Source organism: Electrona antarctica, assembly GCF_951216825.1.
Source record: "Electrona antarctica genome assembly, chromosome: 22".
NCBI classification, from domain to species: domain Eukaryota; kingdom Metazoa; phylum Chordata; class Actinopteri; order Myctophiformes; family Myctophidae; genus Electrona; species Electrona antarctica.
The window spans coordinates 26,453,827-26,472,310 of NC_136805.1; the positions used below are offsets into that span (position 1 = coordinate 26,453,827).

Here is an 18,484-nt window from a genome sequence, read left to right on the forward strand (position 1 = left end):
ATACGTTCAAACGTAGCCTTGTTTGAACTTAATTTCTAATTTAGGAGGGGGTTTACCCACTACCAATGGTTTAAGATTAGTTCCAATGTAGGCATACAGTATGTTACAACTTAAATGTACACACACCTACACCATGTTGTACATTCCTCTGTAGAACACGATTAGTGTGGGTGTGTCATCAGGAAATCGTGTTTACCTGTGTGTGTGTGTGTGTGTGTGTGTGTGTGTGTGTGTGTGTGTGTGTGTGTGTGTGTGTGTGTGTGTGTGACAGTGTGTTTACCTGTGTTAGTGTGGGTGTGTCGTCGGGGGTGAGATGGATGGCAGGGATGTCGACTCTGAGCCATGGCGGTTTCTTCCTCTGCAGACTGCTGTTTCTGCAGCCCTCCCCGCCCGGGGTCTGCCCCTGCCCCTGCTCAGCCATGCTGCTCACCACCGCCCCCTAGCTGCGCCTGCCAGCTGGAACCACAACACACAACACCGGGACCGTAGTTAGCGCAGTGGTAACCACGCAGCCGGTCGATTACGGTCTATGCGTCGATCGTCAAATACGTCACAGTAGATCACAATACACACTCACATACATAGATTTGTGTATTGCACGGCCATTCGTTTCAATGAGAGTTACACTGTGAGCCAATCAGATCTGAGCAAAAACATGGATTAGTCCAAAGAGGGTGGGGTCACTCGTATAACCCCTCAAATTAATATAGCAGTATGCTATGCCCGTCATGATTACCACACCCAAATTGGAATATAATTCGTAGTGGTAGATCTCGGCTCACACATTGGAATAAAAAGCGCGCATGGGCTTCCAAAGGTTGGTTCCCACTTTCCACTGGTTCAGAGAGAGAGACAAGTCAGAAGTCAGTCATTATCGACCAAAGAGGACACATTCAACTTACATTAAACAACAAAAAGCTTTCAAGACACTTTTTTGTTTCTTTTAGCTTCATGGGTCATCCATGCTTCAGTCATCCATGATTGTTCTAGCTGAACATCAAGCATGGATGGTCAGAATCAGAATCAGACTTTATTGTCATTGTTACAGTTACTGTTACAGTTAGGTACGAGTACAATTATGATGTGCTGAGAGTGCACGGGCTGCAGCAACTTGGGTCGCGCCGCCACTGCCGGTGTCAGCAATATGATCCTGTTTCATATTCTTAGACATACACAGTCCTCTTTGAACACTCACACACACAAAAGCTACTCCCAGACAGTTGCTTCAAGAAGGTGCAAGATGCAGCTTAGAGCAGCGTCAAGTTGCAGCCGCGTGCAAGCTTCAATTCAATTCAATTCAATTCAATTCAATTCAATTCAATTCAATTCAATTCAATTCAATTCAATTCAATTCAATTCAATTCAATTCAATTCAATTCAATTCAATTCAAAGGGCTTTATTGGCATGAGAAAACATACGTTTACATTACCAAAGCAAAAAGTGGAACAATACAATCACACACACACACACACACACACACACACACACACACACACACACACACACACACACACACACACACACACACACACACACACACGTGTTGTTACGTTCTTGCTCAACATTTACATGAGCTCCCAGGTATGTAAAGGTAATTGTCTCTGTGAATGATGCAATTCCATCCTTCCAGCCCATCCCGCAATGCAGTGTTCTCTTGTATCCTCTTCCTGTTCTTCTGTCGAGCAGTTACAGTGAATGCTGACATGGCCACACTGTCCCTGAACCGTTAGGCAGACAGGTGGGAACATGTACGAACACTTTCTCAGCGCTATGTTATGATCTTAAGACTATTCTACACATTGCATTGAACATGACAACATAAAGCCAAATGTAGTGTCACACCACTGTTCATTGTATGCAGGATTTCATTCAAAGCAAACAACACCCGCTAATTTCACTGAACCCCTATCGGAGAGATAAGTGCTGATTACCACTGTTTGTTTTGAAGCTCCCTCCACTGGGAGCTTAAAACTCATGCTCCAGGTGAGGCTCGAACTCACAACCTCGGCATCACTCTGCAGGCTACTGTCTTATAAGTACCGCGCGCTGACCGATTGCGCCACTGGAGCCCGTTTGCCATTGTTGACCAGAGTTCTATGTGACAATCACCAGGGACACTGTAGCTGCAGTGCTCCACCACAAGATGGTACTCATGACTAAATTTTCTTCTAATCTACAGTATGTCAACTGACTGCTGTCTGTCTGTCTGTCTGTCTGTCTGTCTGTCTGTCTGTCTGTCTGTCTGTCTGTCTGTCTGTCTGTCTGTCTGTCTTGTCTTCCCTGTTTTGTCTTAGAGGTGATCGCTGGCATCTGAAAGCTTATATTTTGTTTGAATCAGACTTCAAACATCAAGACCTCCATGCTAGTACCTACTACGAGGGAACACACAGGGAGAATACGAGAAAGACGGCAGGAGAGAGAGAGGGGGGGGAGATAAAGAGGGGGGGGGATCCCTTTAGTGTCGGGGACCCCCAGAAGAGAAGCTTTGTGTTAAAAATATTTTCCAATGCTCCAATACTTTCACGATATTTAAAGAAAAAATAGCAGTAGTGCAAGCTCGCAGCGTGGCACAAAGTGATGTGCTGTGAGCTTGTAGATCTGCTATTTTTAAACTGATTGTGAAGCTATATGAACTACTTTTGCTGGGGACCCCCTGGAATGACCCCCAAGGACTGCACTTTGAGAACCAGATCTTAATTCAGAGAGGATGACCGGATGGATTGACCAAACTCAGCTATGAGTACTGGGGGAGTATAAGTAGGGCATGTCAGTATGTTGTTCTGAATGTACAGCACTTTGGTTCAACCCTGTTGTTTTTAAATGGGCTCTATAAATAAAAATAGATTAGATAGGACCTAAAACCACTCACTCCCCAGCATGCTTATAGGGCACCATAACAACACTGATGCTAAAGGATTCAAACCCATATCTCCACATGGGAGACAGAATTTATACTTTCAGGCAATACCACTTGTCACCAGTTGCGTTCCACCCAAAGATTTTTTTCCCCAGAATTAGGACACCAAGGTTAAAGTGATTAACATACTCTTGGGATAAACGCCTTAAGTACTTACAATGTAGTAGCTCACAATGAGTCACATTGCGACACGTTGTGAGATTGTTGCTGCTCTTTCTGGCAAAGAGATTTGGTGTAGAAGGAAACAAGAGGAGACCGAGTGGCTGGGGTGGCTCAGGGGTAGAGTGGCTGGGGTGGCTCAGGGGTAGAGTGGCTGGGGTGGCTCAGGGGTAGAGTGGCTGGGGTGGCTCAGGGGTAGAGTGGCTGGGGTGGCTCAGGGGTAGAGTGGCTGGGGTGGCTTAGGGGTAGAGTGGCTGGGGTGGCTCAGGGGTAGAGTGGCTGGGGTGGCTCAGGGGTAGAGTAGCCAAGAGGGCAGCTGGATGGGAGTGGCTGGGGTGGCTCAGGGGTAGAGTGGCCAGTAGAGCAGCTGGATGGGAACCATGAGTTTCCCAGTTCAATCCCAGGCTCCCCCAGAGTTAGTGTCAAAGTGTCCTTGAGCAAGACTCAGAACCCGTAATTGCTCCAGATGTGCAGGTTGGTGCCTTACATGGTTTCCTCTGTCATCGGTGTATGAAAGGGTGAAAGTAACGCCAGGCCCGCGGGAAGTACTTTACACTCGCAGGGGCTGAGCGTCTAGTAGGGGGGTGCGCGCGCGTAGCGCGCGCCGCAAAAATGTGCGTACACGCGCATCATGCACGAGCATTTTCGCGCATTTTCACGCGCAAACGTGGCCTTTACTTTCCCTCTCCACACGCAAGTTATATGAACGAACTGACACAGGCAATTAACCAGGATAAGGTGCCAATACTGTGATACAGCATATTTTCTTCTTTTTTTTCTTCTTCCCCTCCTGTTCGAAGGGGGGCTGTGCCTGGGGGGAGGGGGTGCTACAGCCCCCCCAGCACCCCTACTTCCCTCAGCCATGAGTAACGCACAATCTATGTAAAGTGCTTTGGATAAAAGCACTATATAAATTTACAGCGCCAACTCAGGTCTGTTTTTACTAAGTACAGAGAAGTATATCACCTCACAAGATGGCACCCACCTGTCCATTGAGTTCAATGGGCAGGTGGGACCATCTTAAGGAGTGTATTACACTTTATGATTTCAGAAATGTGCAATGAATAAAACATGAACAGGCTCCAGCCAGGCAGAAGTACTCCTTGTTCAGAACCAGAGCTGGCAGTACTTTCCTCTTTCTACTCTTTACTCCAGGTCTCTACAATGTCCTGACTAAAATAAATAAAGGAAATGCCATATAGTCATAATTCTTTGTATCAGATCTGTTATGGCATCTTAAAACACAGATAACAACTGAGCAAGGCCGCGCCTCCAGTCGAATTGCTGTAAAATCTCAATTAAAACCAATCAATGTCCTTGAACTGTGCAGGCACCAGCCATGTTGTAGATCTGCTCAAACTCCATCAGCCTCCAGATCACTCTACTGAGTTTGGTACCGCATGCTGACCGATCGCACCACTGGTGTGTTCCTGTGGAGTCAATGCATTGCTCTCTCCTTTTCTTGTAGGGTTACGCTATTGTACTGCAGCCAAAAGAGGAAGTGCCTGGAGTGATTGGAGTTGGAGGGAGGCATAATAAGGCATAAAAGGACATCTGCTGGGTTTTTTTGGTGGGATTAAAAAAAGAAAACGACCACCGACCAAGAGGCCCTGTACATCCCTGCAGCAATGAATCAGCCCGTGTTTCAACCAATGGATAAATTATAGGCCACGCACACACAGTCACACACACACACACACACACACACACACACACACGCACACGCACACACGCACACGCACGCACACACACACACACACACACACACACACACACACACACACACACACACTCTCTCTCTCTCTCTCTCCAACCACCGTTTTGCCATAAAGCCATTGAATTAACACAAATGCCTTCCGCTCTAAGTGCTGCTGAAGGCCAACATTCAGAGCCCTGCTGGTCAAAGCCAAGTCTGACTATATAGCTAAATGCTATTCAATACAGCAGCAAGAGAACTGCTCAATCAGAAGGCTGCACTTCCATCCTCAGAAGTCTATGCATACACACGCATGCTACACTGCAGTAGTACTGGTGCCTGCAAGTCCACGGTAACACACACCTGAACACATGAACGTCTGCCTGGCTGGACATCTTATTGTCTCCACCAGGCCGAAGGCATGGGGGGAGAGAGTATGTTTTGCACTCCGTCCGTGTGTGTGTCCGTCCGTCCGTCCTTCCTTCCGTCCGTCTGTGTACAGCTAATCGCCGGCACTGTTAACCCGGCCGATGCCAAACTTTGCACACACACTCCCTGGATGCCAACGATGAACCTCTGCCCCACATTTTCCAGAACGGCCAGTTATAGCGCCACCATGAGGCAGCTTTTCACATTTTTTACCTACAACTGCACCGATCTGCGTGAAACGTTGCATGCACACTCCATAGAGGCCAAGGACAAACCTTTGACCTGCATTTTCCGCATCTGCCTTTTATAGCGCCACCAGGAGGCCGACTTTTGTAAAACACATTTTTTGATATTACTCCTCCAGATTCTGTCCAAAAATCTCACAAATCGTTACACAGTATCTCTATGGTCATGTGCTCAAGTCGGATCTGTCCGATATTTCATATTCCATCCTAATTGGCTATAATTGGCTTTCACAGTTTGCAAGATTGCCCCGTTTTGAACAATAGCCTCAAATCATGAACGCAGCATGCAATTTACGTGAAATCTTTCACACTTTTTCTTACTAGGCTGAGGAATATATCCCACCCTTTTCACATTGGCCTGTTATAGCGCCACCAACAGGTTGATTTTTGCAAAACACATTTTTGGAACCAAATGCCTCAAATCATCCAATTGCCATCAAAGGCGTATGAATAAATGGCAATCGGTACACATGATCTCTGTAGTCATGTGATCAAGACGAGTCTGGATTTCTCAGATTGTACACTGATTGGCTAAGATTGCCTTCCAAAGTTTTCAGGAGTGGCCCGTTTTGTACAAAATGCTGCACATATCCTGCTCATCCAGAATTCTATCCTCAGAGATGCTATGAGTGATCTGGCTCTGCATTTCCTCAACAAAATGAAGAAAATTGTTGCAAAAAAACAAAAAACATCCTCCTAAACATTTTGCCAAACATCACACACACTCCTATCCTCCTGGTGGAGACCTGTGCCCGGAAGGGCACTTTTTCTAGTTTAGACTGATTCTATGTGTCAGGTGTGCATACATTCTGAGTCTGACATATTGCCGATTGCGCCTACACCCGCCTACCCACATGCGTGACTAAATTCACATGTTATGTAAGGTGTGCCCTATTCATGCGTACCGTATATGTGTGCTATGCCTTAACACGTAGGTTGTTGCGCATTAGCGTGTGCACTACAATTCGTGTAAACGCACGCACGCACGCACGCACGCACGCACGCACGCACGCACGCACGCACGCACGCACGCACGCACGCACGCACGCACGCACGCACACACACACACACACACACACACACACACACACACACACACACACACTTTGATAGTGACCCTAGTTTATACCTCTTCCTGGTTTAGGGTCAAGTCCTGTCAGAACTGTGCTGTCTCCATCTGTGCTTTCCAACTGTTCTGTCACAATTAAAACAGATAATAGATAATGTAATGTAGATAGCTGCTCAATGTCCAGTTTGGACAGACAAGACATATTTTACTTTATCAGCTGTGTATGCTGGCATCTGTTTATTTGGCTTTTAATGCAGAGTCCCTATATAGTTCTCCCATAAGTTCAGAGAAAAACAAGGAAACTGTCCCTGCATGGAAATAGAAGCTCCATCAAAGCAAATTACACCACATCCTTTGATTATACTGTGGTGTTGATGCATGTGCGTGCTGTGTTTGTCTTAGTGTGCATTTGTGCCAGCCAGAGTGCAAATATTGAATATCATGCATGCTTGCAAAGCTCCCTAGGTTAGCTGCACACAAATTGCTATACACAAAAACACATGCACACACACACAGACACACACCTTCACTGGGGTTCGTAAGGAGCATCACATGATTTCCATTGACTGCAGTTATTCCCAAACCTTAAACCAACCATAGCACACATGCACGGCTTGCACGCACAAACACTCAACAACCAAACAGGTTTCGCCTTTTTAAGTAAATAATATGGCGAGAAAAACACACTAACCAGAAGCTGTGTGATAAAAGAAAAACACACATCGCACTGAACCAGCAAATGAAAACACAACATTCTCCATCCTCCGTTTATTATTCCATGATCCTCCCGATCAGGTCTCTTACCCCTTTTATCCCTCTCTTTCTCTACCATAGGTTTTTTTTTTTATGACAGGAGATTAGAGGCTATAATCTCTCTATGCTTTACACAACAGTGGCATCCTCCCTGACCTCTTCCCCCTCCATGGGGACACTGACCCGGACACCCTGATTGAACAGTGACATCAACGACAAGACAGACTGTGTCACCGCAACATCCTCCAGGAAGTGATGTCTAAGCTGCAGCCTGCCACTGGTTACAGACAGTAATACGGTACATGTACTGTAGGTGTTATTACTGTATGGAGAGCACAATAGAGCGACAGGAAGGAGGTAACGGAGAGTGTGGATCACACGCAACACAACCCAGGATGTTCATGTATGGTTTTATGTGTAGCACATTATATCCTTGAGCCACATGGGTAGCCATGGTTGTGTTTGAGATAAGTGTGTATACTAGGGGCTCCATTTTCATCACCGCTAAACCCCTTATCCCTAAACTTCTTTGCCTTTTTTATTTTTTTTACTATTTTGAAAAACATTTTTGAATAGTTCAACTAGCCAATCTACATTGACACGTTGTGAGCTTGTAGACTGGCCATTTTAACTATTCAAAAATGTTTTGTAAAATAGTAAAAAAAAAAAAGGCAAAGAAGTTTAGGGATAAGGGGTTTAGCGGTGACGAAAATGGAACCCTAGATGCCTACTAGATGCCTAAATTATACATTTTAGTGTGGTTGGCCAACTTGGCCACAGGGCAACCACACTGTCTAACCTGAGGTGCATGGGCCTTTTATCCATCTACCGTTAAGTGTACAGAGCTCTCCTCAGTCCTCAAATCTGTGAACATCATCATGTCAAACAGATTATAAACAGAGTGATGCTACAAGCTAGCACATCTCGCTCGCCCTGCCACTGCTGCAACGACAGATGTTACAGTCATATCGGCGGAGGTCGCTTCCTTCCTGTCAGCAGATGTTGATCCTCTCTCTCTGTGTGTGTGTGTGTGTGTGTGTGTGTGTGTGTGTGTGTGTGCGCGTGTGTGTGTGTGCGTGCATGTGTATTTGGCTGCATCACAACATATTAAGTGACTAAACATCTGCCACAACAACAGGGAGATAAAAGGAAACAAGAAATGATGTCATTCCTGTCAACAGGTGTTTCAGAACAGAAATTACATGCACTTTCATTTTCCGGGCCGGACACTTACTTGTCTTTGATAACCATTATCTTGCCCTTGAACTTAATATTATGTAAAAAAACTAAACTGATTTCTGTCCACTATGCCAGCTCACTGGCCTTGTGGTTACAGTGTCTGCCCTGAGATTATGAGGTCGGGGTTCAATCTCCCAATGCCTCCCTCAGCATCATGTGTTGTTTTGGGGTTAAGTCCCTGTGACACACATCTACTGTATGTGACTCATGCTACATAATCGGGAGAAAGTAACTCGGTAGCCTTTTGATCCCAAGGCCACTTGATTATCACTGGATGTCGATGAAACAAAAAGGGGACAACAATGCTTGTCTTTGATTACCATTATCCCGTCCTTATGATTAAAATAAATGTTCAGATTGCTGGACAAGTAGCCTATGTAGTTATGACAGTTCTTAAAAGTTTTGATGACCAATGTACAACCACCGCTGCACACTTTATGACATCATAGATCATGTCGGGCAAATGATGCCAAAACATCATCCGCAACAGAGGTTCTTCTGGGTTACCCTTTTTTTTATCCTTTATTTACCCAGGGAAGTAGCTGAGCACAGGTGCTTATTTTCAGCAACGCCCTGCACATAGAAACACACAGACAGACACACACACATTAAAACCTGGGAGCTGACCAGTACAACCACAGTCTTATACTGTTGGCCACTAAGCAGCTCCAGGGGGAGCAGTTGGGGGTTCAATGCCTTGCTCAAGGGCACTTCAGCGGTGTTGGGTGAGTGATGACAATCACTCCCTACCCAGATTTTTCCTGCCCGTAAGGGGAATCGAACCGGCAACCTTTCGGCAATAAGGGTGCTCCTCTAACCCTTAGGCCACCGCTGCCAGTGGAAAAGAGTCAACTGTGGTATCCAGGGTTTAATTACAGCCAGCAAATATGCAAAAATAAGTGGCAAATGACAGTTAAAAGTCAAGTAATATAATGTTGCCACCACTACGTGTGCAGTGTTGAAAGACTTGAATTGAACGATGAATTGGCCATGGAGTAAACTAAAGAGAGGGGGCAGGAATGGGACAAAACTGTCCAAAAGTGATTAATGTGATGCCAGAAGCCAGATACCCTCAAATGAGAATGAATTAATGTGAATGAAATGAATGTGAATGAAACAAAGCTGCCCCTGACTGTACATTGTACAATACAGATTGATTGCCGACAAAGTTGATTTGAGTACGTTCATTCCTGGTGGTTTTTACAAGACGAAACCGCTGGTTTAATTGCAGTAGCTTGTGGGGTCTGTCTTCCATGTCGTTACCACAGCCTGCGTGATAGTAAGCTAATCATTGTTCACTCCACCAATGAGCTGCTGAGTGACATTATTCTTTATTGACAGTGGGAAGCTGAGAGGCATACTGTAGGAACATTATATTCTAGAATTAATTTTCATGGATTGCCTGTGGTTAATTTTGATCAACATTCTGACGACTGAATGAACTGTTCCACTGATAAACACAGTAACAGTGACGTTAAACGGGGAATTGTTTTGTAATGATAACTAAGTGCTATGTACTGCACTATGATATGACCGTGCTAAAGTAAACGGCTGACTGATAATGCATGTCATGTGCACAGCCTGTGCTCCAGTGCATGGTACTTATAAGACAGTGACCAACAGAGCGATGCCAAGGTTGTGAGCTTGAGTTTTGTTTGGGGCACTTAACCTCTTGTTGAAGTGTTTAACCCTGTACAATGGAGGGCCAAGAAAGAGTGTACATGTCCTGACCTGTAGTGAATGCTACGCCACCTGGACCACGATGCCATCAAACACTCCACCTTATTATCTCACATACTATTATTCTATAATGGAAGGCCAACTTCACCTTGACCGCATGTGCTGAGTAACCACTATAACATACAATTAACATAAAACACAATATACAATACACACAATGTAGTGGAATACTATAGTCCACAGTTGACCCACGTTTGGGCCCTAGTTGATAATGCTGAAAATCACATTGCTTAAATATCACTGAAACAGACACAAACAATCCACTAAACACTAAAAGAAAAATAGGCCTACACATTTCTCCTGCAATAGTATGAATGTCTCCCCTCCAGCTGAAATCAATACATGACTTAAGTGAAGGAGACATGAGGTTTGAGGCCATGGCCTAATCTATTATATTTTGGATGATACAATCAAATGGGGAATTTACAAGCGGTAGAGTTGGAATCAATGCTGCAATGCATTTATTAGACAGACAATAGGACAGCTCCACAGAGGCACAGGAGACAAGGCTCTGGCAGAACTCAATCCTGTCTTAGTGGAGACATATCATTCAAGGAACAAACATCTTCTCATTAAGATCTGACGCCCATTCTACAAATGCTCTAACTATAATAACGATAACCTAACCTGTGCTCCTGTGGCGCAGTCGGTTAGCGTGCGCCGTGCGGTACTTATAAGACAGTACAACCAGCCGAGAAATGGAGACCTGGAGAATTGATCTTTAATTGAGGTGTGCACAACGGTAGGACAGGGAAGATTGATGCCTCCGTGATGTATTTCCAAGATAAAGAACCAACACCTCACCTCTAGTGCAAAATTATCACTAGAGGTAAATTTCCCACTCCCCACAGCCCCCGGCTGGCAGACTATATGGGTGGCACTATAGAGAAAAGACCATGGGGTCACCAACATCATCTTCTCATTAAGATCTGACACCGATACTACAAAAATACTAACTAACCAGTGCTCCAGTGGTGCAATTGGTTAGCGTGTGGTACTTATAAGACAGTAACCAGCCGGGAAATGCAGAGGTTGTCAGTTTGAGCCTCACCTGGAGCATGGATCTTTACTTTACTGTGTTCAACCTTTCCTCGCTTCCTACTTCCTACTTTTCATATGCCAATTCTGCTCATTAGATTTTGAGATATAATATGTGAAACTGGACATTTTCCTAGCCAAAATCAGTAGGGTCCGACCTCCAGGAAGCATGCACATGTGCTCACTCGATGTGTATCATAGCAGTCTGCAAAAGAAAACAGAACTGGCACATCCACTGGAGGGTAGGTGCAGCGTGCAGGACCAAGGAACCTCACAGGGAAATCAAAAATAAAGGTCTGCACTCTCCACACTGTGGCCCAACCATGGCAATCTGCCATTGGATTTTGAGATATCTTGTGTGCAGGTGAAAATGTTGGCTAAATGTTAGATGGAGGGCTAAGTGCTAGACTGCATGCAGGTGTAGGAGGGGGGGTGGAGATTCAGGTGGTCTTTACACGAGAACGGTGTTCATAGGAAACGGCAAAATAAAGTATCGTTTGCTGGTGTCCCTTTAGACGAGAACAGCGTTTTCAGGAGGTGAAAACACAACAAAGTGAAACCACCTCCCAGAGTGGAAATCTTTGAGAACGTCTATGGTCTCCATATAAACAGGCAAAACGGCGAATCCGCAAAACTTATGACATCATGGCTCACGTTGGCTCACAACGCATACTGTATGTTTATTAGTTCCTACAATAACAAGACTCCCTCCTAACAAGTGCCGCTCATCAGCAATGGTGAATGTAAAACCATGATGTATTGTAAATTAAATGCCTTAAGTGATAGGTGGCAGGCAGCAGCGTTTATGTAGCCTGCCCTAATGTATTATAAAATATATAACCATCCTGTGGCGCGCTCTGCCTGCATGCTCTGGGCTGCCTGTCAGCCTGTCTGTCACCTCGATGTGTTAGTAGAAAGCAGGCAGCGAGCGACGGCCACAACCCCGTCGTGGTCTGGAAGCATCATTCAAAACCCCGATAGGGTTGCGGGCTACCCGGTTCTTCTTCTTGTACGTGGGTGACTGGTCTATTTTGGCAGCCCGTTACAGCCACCTAGCGACATTATAGCGTTTTCATAAAGTGTGCGTTCTTGTGTAAAGGGTCAATAAAAAATTAGAACGCAACGGGACTTTGCCGTTTTATCTGGAGATGGTCGCCGTCTAAAAGAGGCCTCAGTGAGTCCTAGGAACACCGTTCTGTTATTTATTGCCATATACAGGAGGGAGAGGAGGCAACACTCTGGCAAGATTTCATCACTGACCAGCAGCTACGTATGTATGGTTCCAAGGGTGAGCCACAAAATAACTATTACAGTACATCAACAGATACAGGATAGATTAGCATCCATAATTAACCAGGCATGTGTATATTGGACTATAGGTCCTACTGTACACAGTATAGTAGGCCTACATGTACAGCACCTGTACATAGTTGCATAATATATTATAATACTGTATAGTGCATTTGCGTATACATACAGTAGTACGTCTTTCTATAAAGCACTTTACATTCACCCATTCACACACTACAGCAGAGTTAACTACTGTATGCAAGGCACCAACCTGTTCATCGGGAGGGAGCAGTTAGGGGTTGTGGGTAAGGGTGTGTGTGTGTGTGTGTGTGTGTGTGTGTGTGTGTGTGTGTGTGTGTGTGCGTGCGTGCGTGCGTGCGTGCGTGCGTGCGTGCGTGCGTGCGTGCGTGCGTGCGTGCGTGCGTGCGTGCGTGCGTGCGTGCGTGCGTGCGTGCGTGCGTGCGTTCTTGCGTGTGTGCGTGCGTGTTGAATATCATTTAGCAAGGAATTTTCCAGTGTTGCAACTGGCCAGCATGCACTACACACAAGGAGGGATGCAGAAGTTGTACAGTTTGAGCCACATCTGGAGCAATGATAGATTACGCTTTCTTGCAACAGAGCAGATGTAAATCAGCTACTTGTTGTTGTTCAAACAGAGATTTTATCTAACAAAAGAGCATGTGTTGGAAACTTAAGATTGAGCCCCTCTGCTGGCTCCTGGTGGATGGGGATGTATCTCTGAATGTCAGTGGAATGAATCCATGCCACATCTCACCTCTGTTTGTTGGGTCAGTCTTATTGTACGGTCTCTACAGTAGGAAATACCTTGCATTCCTCTGGAGAGCCTGAGGTGTTCTGCCCCATTTCACCCCTATTCAGATCTGCCTGCTGTGGCATGATAGAGGTGAGAGCCATGACAGGGAGTGGGCAGGGAGTCAGGGACATGCTGCTGGTAATATCTTCACCCACGCACCCGTGCACCACACCTGGCACTGGCCTGGTGCAAAGGAACAACATGTAGGGGATGTGGTTCCAGTTGATTTGGATGGATGTTAAATGTTGAAACGGGAGAGTTTTGGTTTTGTCTGACTCTGTTGTTAAGTTTGTGGTAAAGTTAGGCGTGTTTGAGTACATACATACAGTAAAAATCTGAATGTCAATTTAACTATGACCATGTCATTAGTACTACAGTAGCACCACCCTATATATAAACCCACCAGACCCTTTCCTTCCTGTTATTACAGTATGTAGCCTGAAGGCTCCAAGCCGGGATGGTGCCACACACCCTGAAGTCCCTGGGTCTCACAGCATCAACCCATCAAAACACAATCCTCCATTGGAACATTACCTTACCAAACAATACACTACAATATATTTTGGCCCATGAAGACCTTTATTTCTTTCGGTATAGGATGATCTGTGTTACACGTCGCCACCCCCCAATAAAACAATAAGAAATGTCTTAATTAAAATAGCCTACCTGTACATGTTTGAAAGAAAACTTGTAGCATAACATATACAAGAGTAACATATGGGTCCCCTGTGCGTTTGGTAATGAATAATGGAAATATTATGAAATATTCGCTACATGACGACAACTAAAATTAACATGCCAAAATGTGTGTGCTTACCCATTTGCAAGCATAATGGCTGGGTTAGAGTCAGGCCGATCCATAATTCAGCAAGTCTATTTAGTTCAAAACACAACATCTACGTGCATTACTAACTGAACTCAATGAGGGAAAGCAGAAACAACCAGTCCTAACAACAGTGGAAACTTTGCTCCTTAGGCTTGCCTTGATAAAGAGAACAGCTGGCATACAACAGCCACTGAACTACATATACAGCCACTGAACTACATATACAACAGCCACTGAACTACATATACAGCCACTGAACTACATATACAGCCACTGAACTACATATACAACAAAAAGAACAACAAGAGCCAAGATAAACAGCAGAGTTGCAAGATAGTAAGCTTTTATGTCTCACAGCACATTTTTGCTGCATTAAAACTAAACAAATCGGTTCAAATCCATAGATAAACCTGTTTTCATGATCAAGAATTAGATTATATACTAGAGTCTACACTAGTAACTAGACAGTAAAATGTCTGTGCAAACGGACCCTGAGGATTTTACTTTGTACTCAGCATGACAAATATTTCCCTGAAAGTGATAAACCACAGTGGTTCTCAGTCACAGTCCTGAAGACCAACGGTAACATCCTCCGTGTTTATTCAACTCTGAGAGTGAATTTAAAGGCTCACAGAGTTACATTAATGTGTGTGTTCCACTCTTGCTACTGTAGCTAATTGGTCCCCAACTGTCCAGGAGAAACACTGCTTCTGTTCTTTATTCCACAACGTAGCAAATTCCATTCACAGAATCACAGTCACAGGTTTGACCACAAGACACCCTGGCTGTCCGGTCACAGGACTTCTTCTTTTCTTGTTTATCTTTTTGTTTATTGAGAAGAACAGGGTACAATCTATTCTATTCAATCAGAATTTGTGCCATACCATAATATATATTGGTGATAATAATATTATATAATATTATTGGAAATCCCCGCCCATCACAGGTCACAGGACTTCTCTATTCCGCTATCCCATATTTATTTAAAAATAATCACACCCAGTGTGAAGTGAGCGGTGCCTACCCAGGTGTTGAAGTAAGTGGTGCAGGTATGGCCTATATAGGAGAAGTACTGAGAACAAATGACATCTCTGATGCCATTAGTATACAGCATGGCCATATAAGGACCTATTTCTTACTGAAATAGACTAATAGACACAGACTGCTACACACATTACTCATGAGTCATAAGTGTTGGAGCGGCTAGCACCGCTCAAAAGATGAATTAGGACCCATCTAGTTGTCAAGGCATAAGGGAACTCCCACCATCATCATAAATGTAACATCTGATTGTTATTAGTCTATATTATTTATCTAGAATGAAAGCCAGCAGTAGTATGAGTCTCTCGGTTCACAGTTGAGGACCACTAACCTGTAATACATACATACTGTACATGTGCTTTGTTGGGGAAGTGGCTTGGAAGTTGTCACGCATACTGGCATCTATTCAAACCCCAACTCAGTCCTCCTCTGACCTGCCCGTCTCTCCCTCCCCAGACAAGTCATGCAAGCATTAGAGAAAGCATACTAGACATACAGTATGTATTACTTTGGAAGTGTTAGTGTACATTCACTAAAGTCAATTTAAGCATAATTTCAAGCACCTTCAAGATATACGTTTTCTAGCACCGTCCAGACTCCAGATCAAATCAAATTAAACTTTATTTATAACTATACAGGTATATTTATAAGTTTAAAACAACCAAGATTGACCAAAGTTCTGTACAGATCAGAGGCAACACAGAACAAGCAAGAAACACAATATGAGAAATGAGACATGATCACAGGAAGCACATATAAGCATGAAAGATAAAAATCACACCCGTGTGAAGTGAGGGGCGCTCTTATCATTATACATCATCATACATCTCATGAACAACTGAATTTATGTGATTGGTTCCCTTCATTGTCAATGGCATTTAATGTTTGTGTTGCCACAAATTTAAGTCATATTTGAGGCACATATGACCTAATTTCTCCTTTCATTGTCAATGGAAAATATGAGACGTGTGGGGACAAAAGCTGTATATAGGAGGGACTAGCACTCCTCAAAAACAAAGAAAGCTAAGTTAAAAGGACCATTATATGGACTCAAATAGGATTAAAAGCCAGAGGAAATAAATGAGTCTTAAACTGATTCTTAAAGACATTTATAGACTGGGCAGATCTAATATAGAAGGGCAGGCTTCTTCAGAGCCTGGGAGCTGTTGCCTTTGCCCCGTGCTTGTACTTTTACTAGTAGTTAGGTCGACCAGCAGTAGCTGATCAGCAGATCTCAGAGCTCTAGCTGGGGTGTAGGGTTTCACGAGCTCAATAGGCCATGCCTCTCTTTAAAAGTATAAGGCTGATGTTGTAGTCCTTAAAACCTACAACAGGGTAAAGATGGCAGGCTGCATAAGGGCACCGTCGGTTACAGTACACTAGCTTCAGAAGTCTCCATTCTATGGGAGCAAGAGGGTAGAGTTCACAGTTGCGGAGTTACGCTTTCAACACATCTGAAGCATTGGTGAACAGACTGGGTGTCAATGCATTTTGCTTGCAGTGTTCTTTCAGTGAACCAAGTTCAACCAACCACTCCAATGTAAAGCCCAAACCACACCAAAGGGTTGAACGGGACGAGACGGTTTTAGCGTTTCGTCCCAGCGGTGTGATATGTCCTGTTGCACGTCGACCCAAGTGATTCAACTGGTTCAATTCAATGGCCTAAACCACACCAATGGGTCGCCATGCATTTGGTGACCCATTGGTGTGGTTTGGGCTTTAAAGTCAAACAAACAACGCCATCCCCCCATTTATCTCAAGTCTAATTATTATTATTTTTTGCCAAAACATGTTTTTTTTTTACTTTTATGGATACGATCAAGCATTGTAAACCCTGTTTCTAAATAGGCTATACACGTCTGCATTTTTTAATAGTGTGTCTGTGCGCGTTACGCACGTGCACGCAAATGCGCATGCATGTGTGCGCGCACGTGTTTTATGGGGAGTCCCCCCACTTCTAAAAGTAGCACTTTTGTTTTTGTTTTTGTTTTGTCAGTAACTAATGTTACTCTTAAAAAAGGGTAGGCATAATAAGCTTTGGCTTCAGGCCCTACACCTTTTCGGTGCTAAACCTGATCATGTAACACAACTGTCTTTTAAACATGAAAATGTAAGTACCGAAATAAACTATTCATTCATTCATTCATTCATTCATTCACTACAACACTGGATGTGTGTGTCAATCTGCATTGACAACGCTGCTGACTACTGTCTATGCTTGCACATTGGCACACCCATGGCTCTGGGCACACCTAAATCTAACACACAGTGACACCCATTAATTTGAATAGCTGCAGTTGCTAGCCTGCCGTGTTACAACACAGGCCCGGCGCCACGGGGCTGCCAAAGGGGGCCTGGCACCCTCAGGTGCATGTTCTGCCCCCTCAGTTTAAGTTTTATGCACATACCGTATTGTTTTACTATATAAAAGTTATGTGTGCCCGCTTGCTATTTTCAACTGCCCCTCATTTCATCCTGGAGCCGAGCCTGTTACAACACATTCACTGCCATTGGCAAGATACAGTATGTGATCAGAGATCAATTGGATTTCAGATGACGAGATATCTCGTCATTTCGTGCTCTTCGCCAACGTATGAATGGCTCTAGCCTAGGTTGCTAGGATACCGATAAAACCGGAAATGAACCGGAAGTGAAAACTTACCTGTGTGTCCAAGTCTCAATGTTTGTAAAGAAATAATTGGTCTATACTGATATGCCCAAAACAGGGACGCCAGATTGAAACTCGAAAGTGGTTAATTATAAGAGCAGAATTAAGTACAGTACGAGTTTCAATATGACACACGTGACACAACATCTGTGGTCATCTGCCGCTGTCTGTCTGGAGATTATTACTATCCACAGTGGAACTGTGGGACATGGAGATCATTACTATCCACAGTGGGACTGTGGGACATGGAGATCATTACTATCCACAGTGGGACTGTGGGACATGGAGATCATTACTATCCACAGTGGGACTGTGGGACATGGAGATCATTACTATCCACAGTGGGACTGTGGGACATGGAGACCATTACTATCCACAGTGGGACTGTGGGACATGGAGATCATCACTATCCACAGTGGGACTGTGGGACAGGACACAAAATGTGAGAAAAGAGAGAGGAGAGATGAAAATAGAAGACACAGGGGAAAGAGGTGAGAGGATGAGGAGACGTGGGAAAGGGAGAAGAATTAACAGCATTGCGTGACATGGGGGGGCAGAG

At 44.4% G+C, this 18,484-nt stretch overlaps 1 protein-coding gene across 1 annotated transcript in view; it reads right to left on the reverse strand.

Moving 5' to 3' along the window:
• The window catches only part of LOC306914869 (inactive rhomboid protein 1-like), a 60,266-nt gene that overhangs the window by 31,395 nt on the left and 10,387 nt on the right, over positions 1–18,484 (reverse strand). The window contains exon 2 of the mRNA XM_079492088.1: positions 281–456. Coding sequence (XP_079348214.1) covers positions 281–421 — 141 coding nt within the window. The 5' untranslated portion in view covers positions 422–456. The remainder of the gene's footprint in view (positions 1–280; positions 457–18,484) is intronic.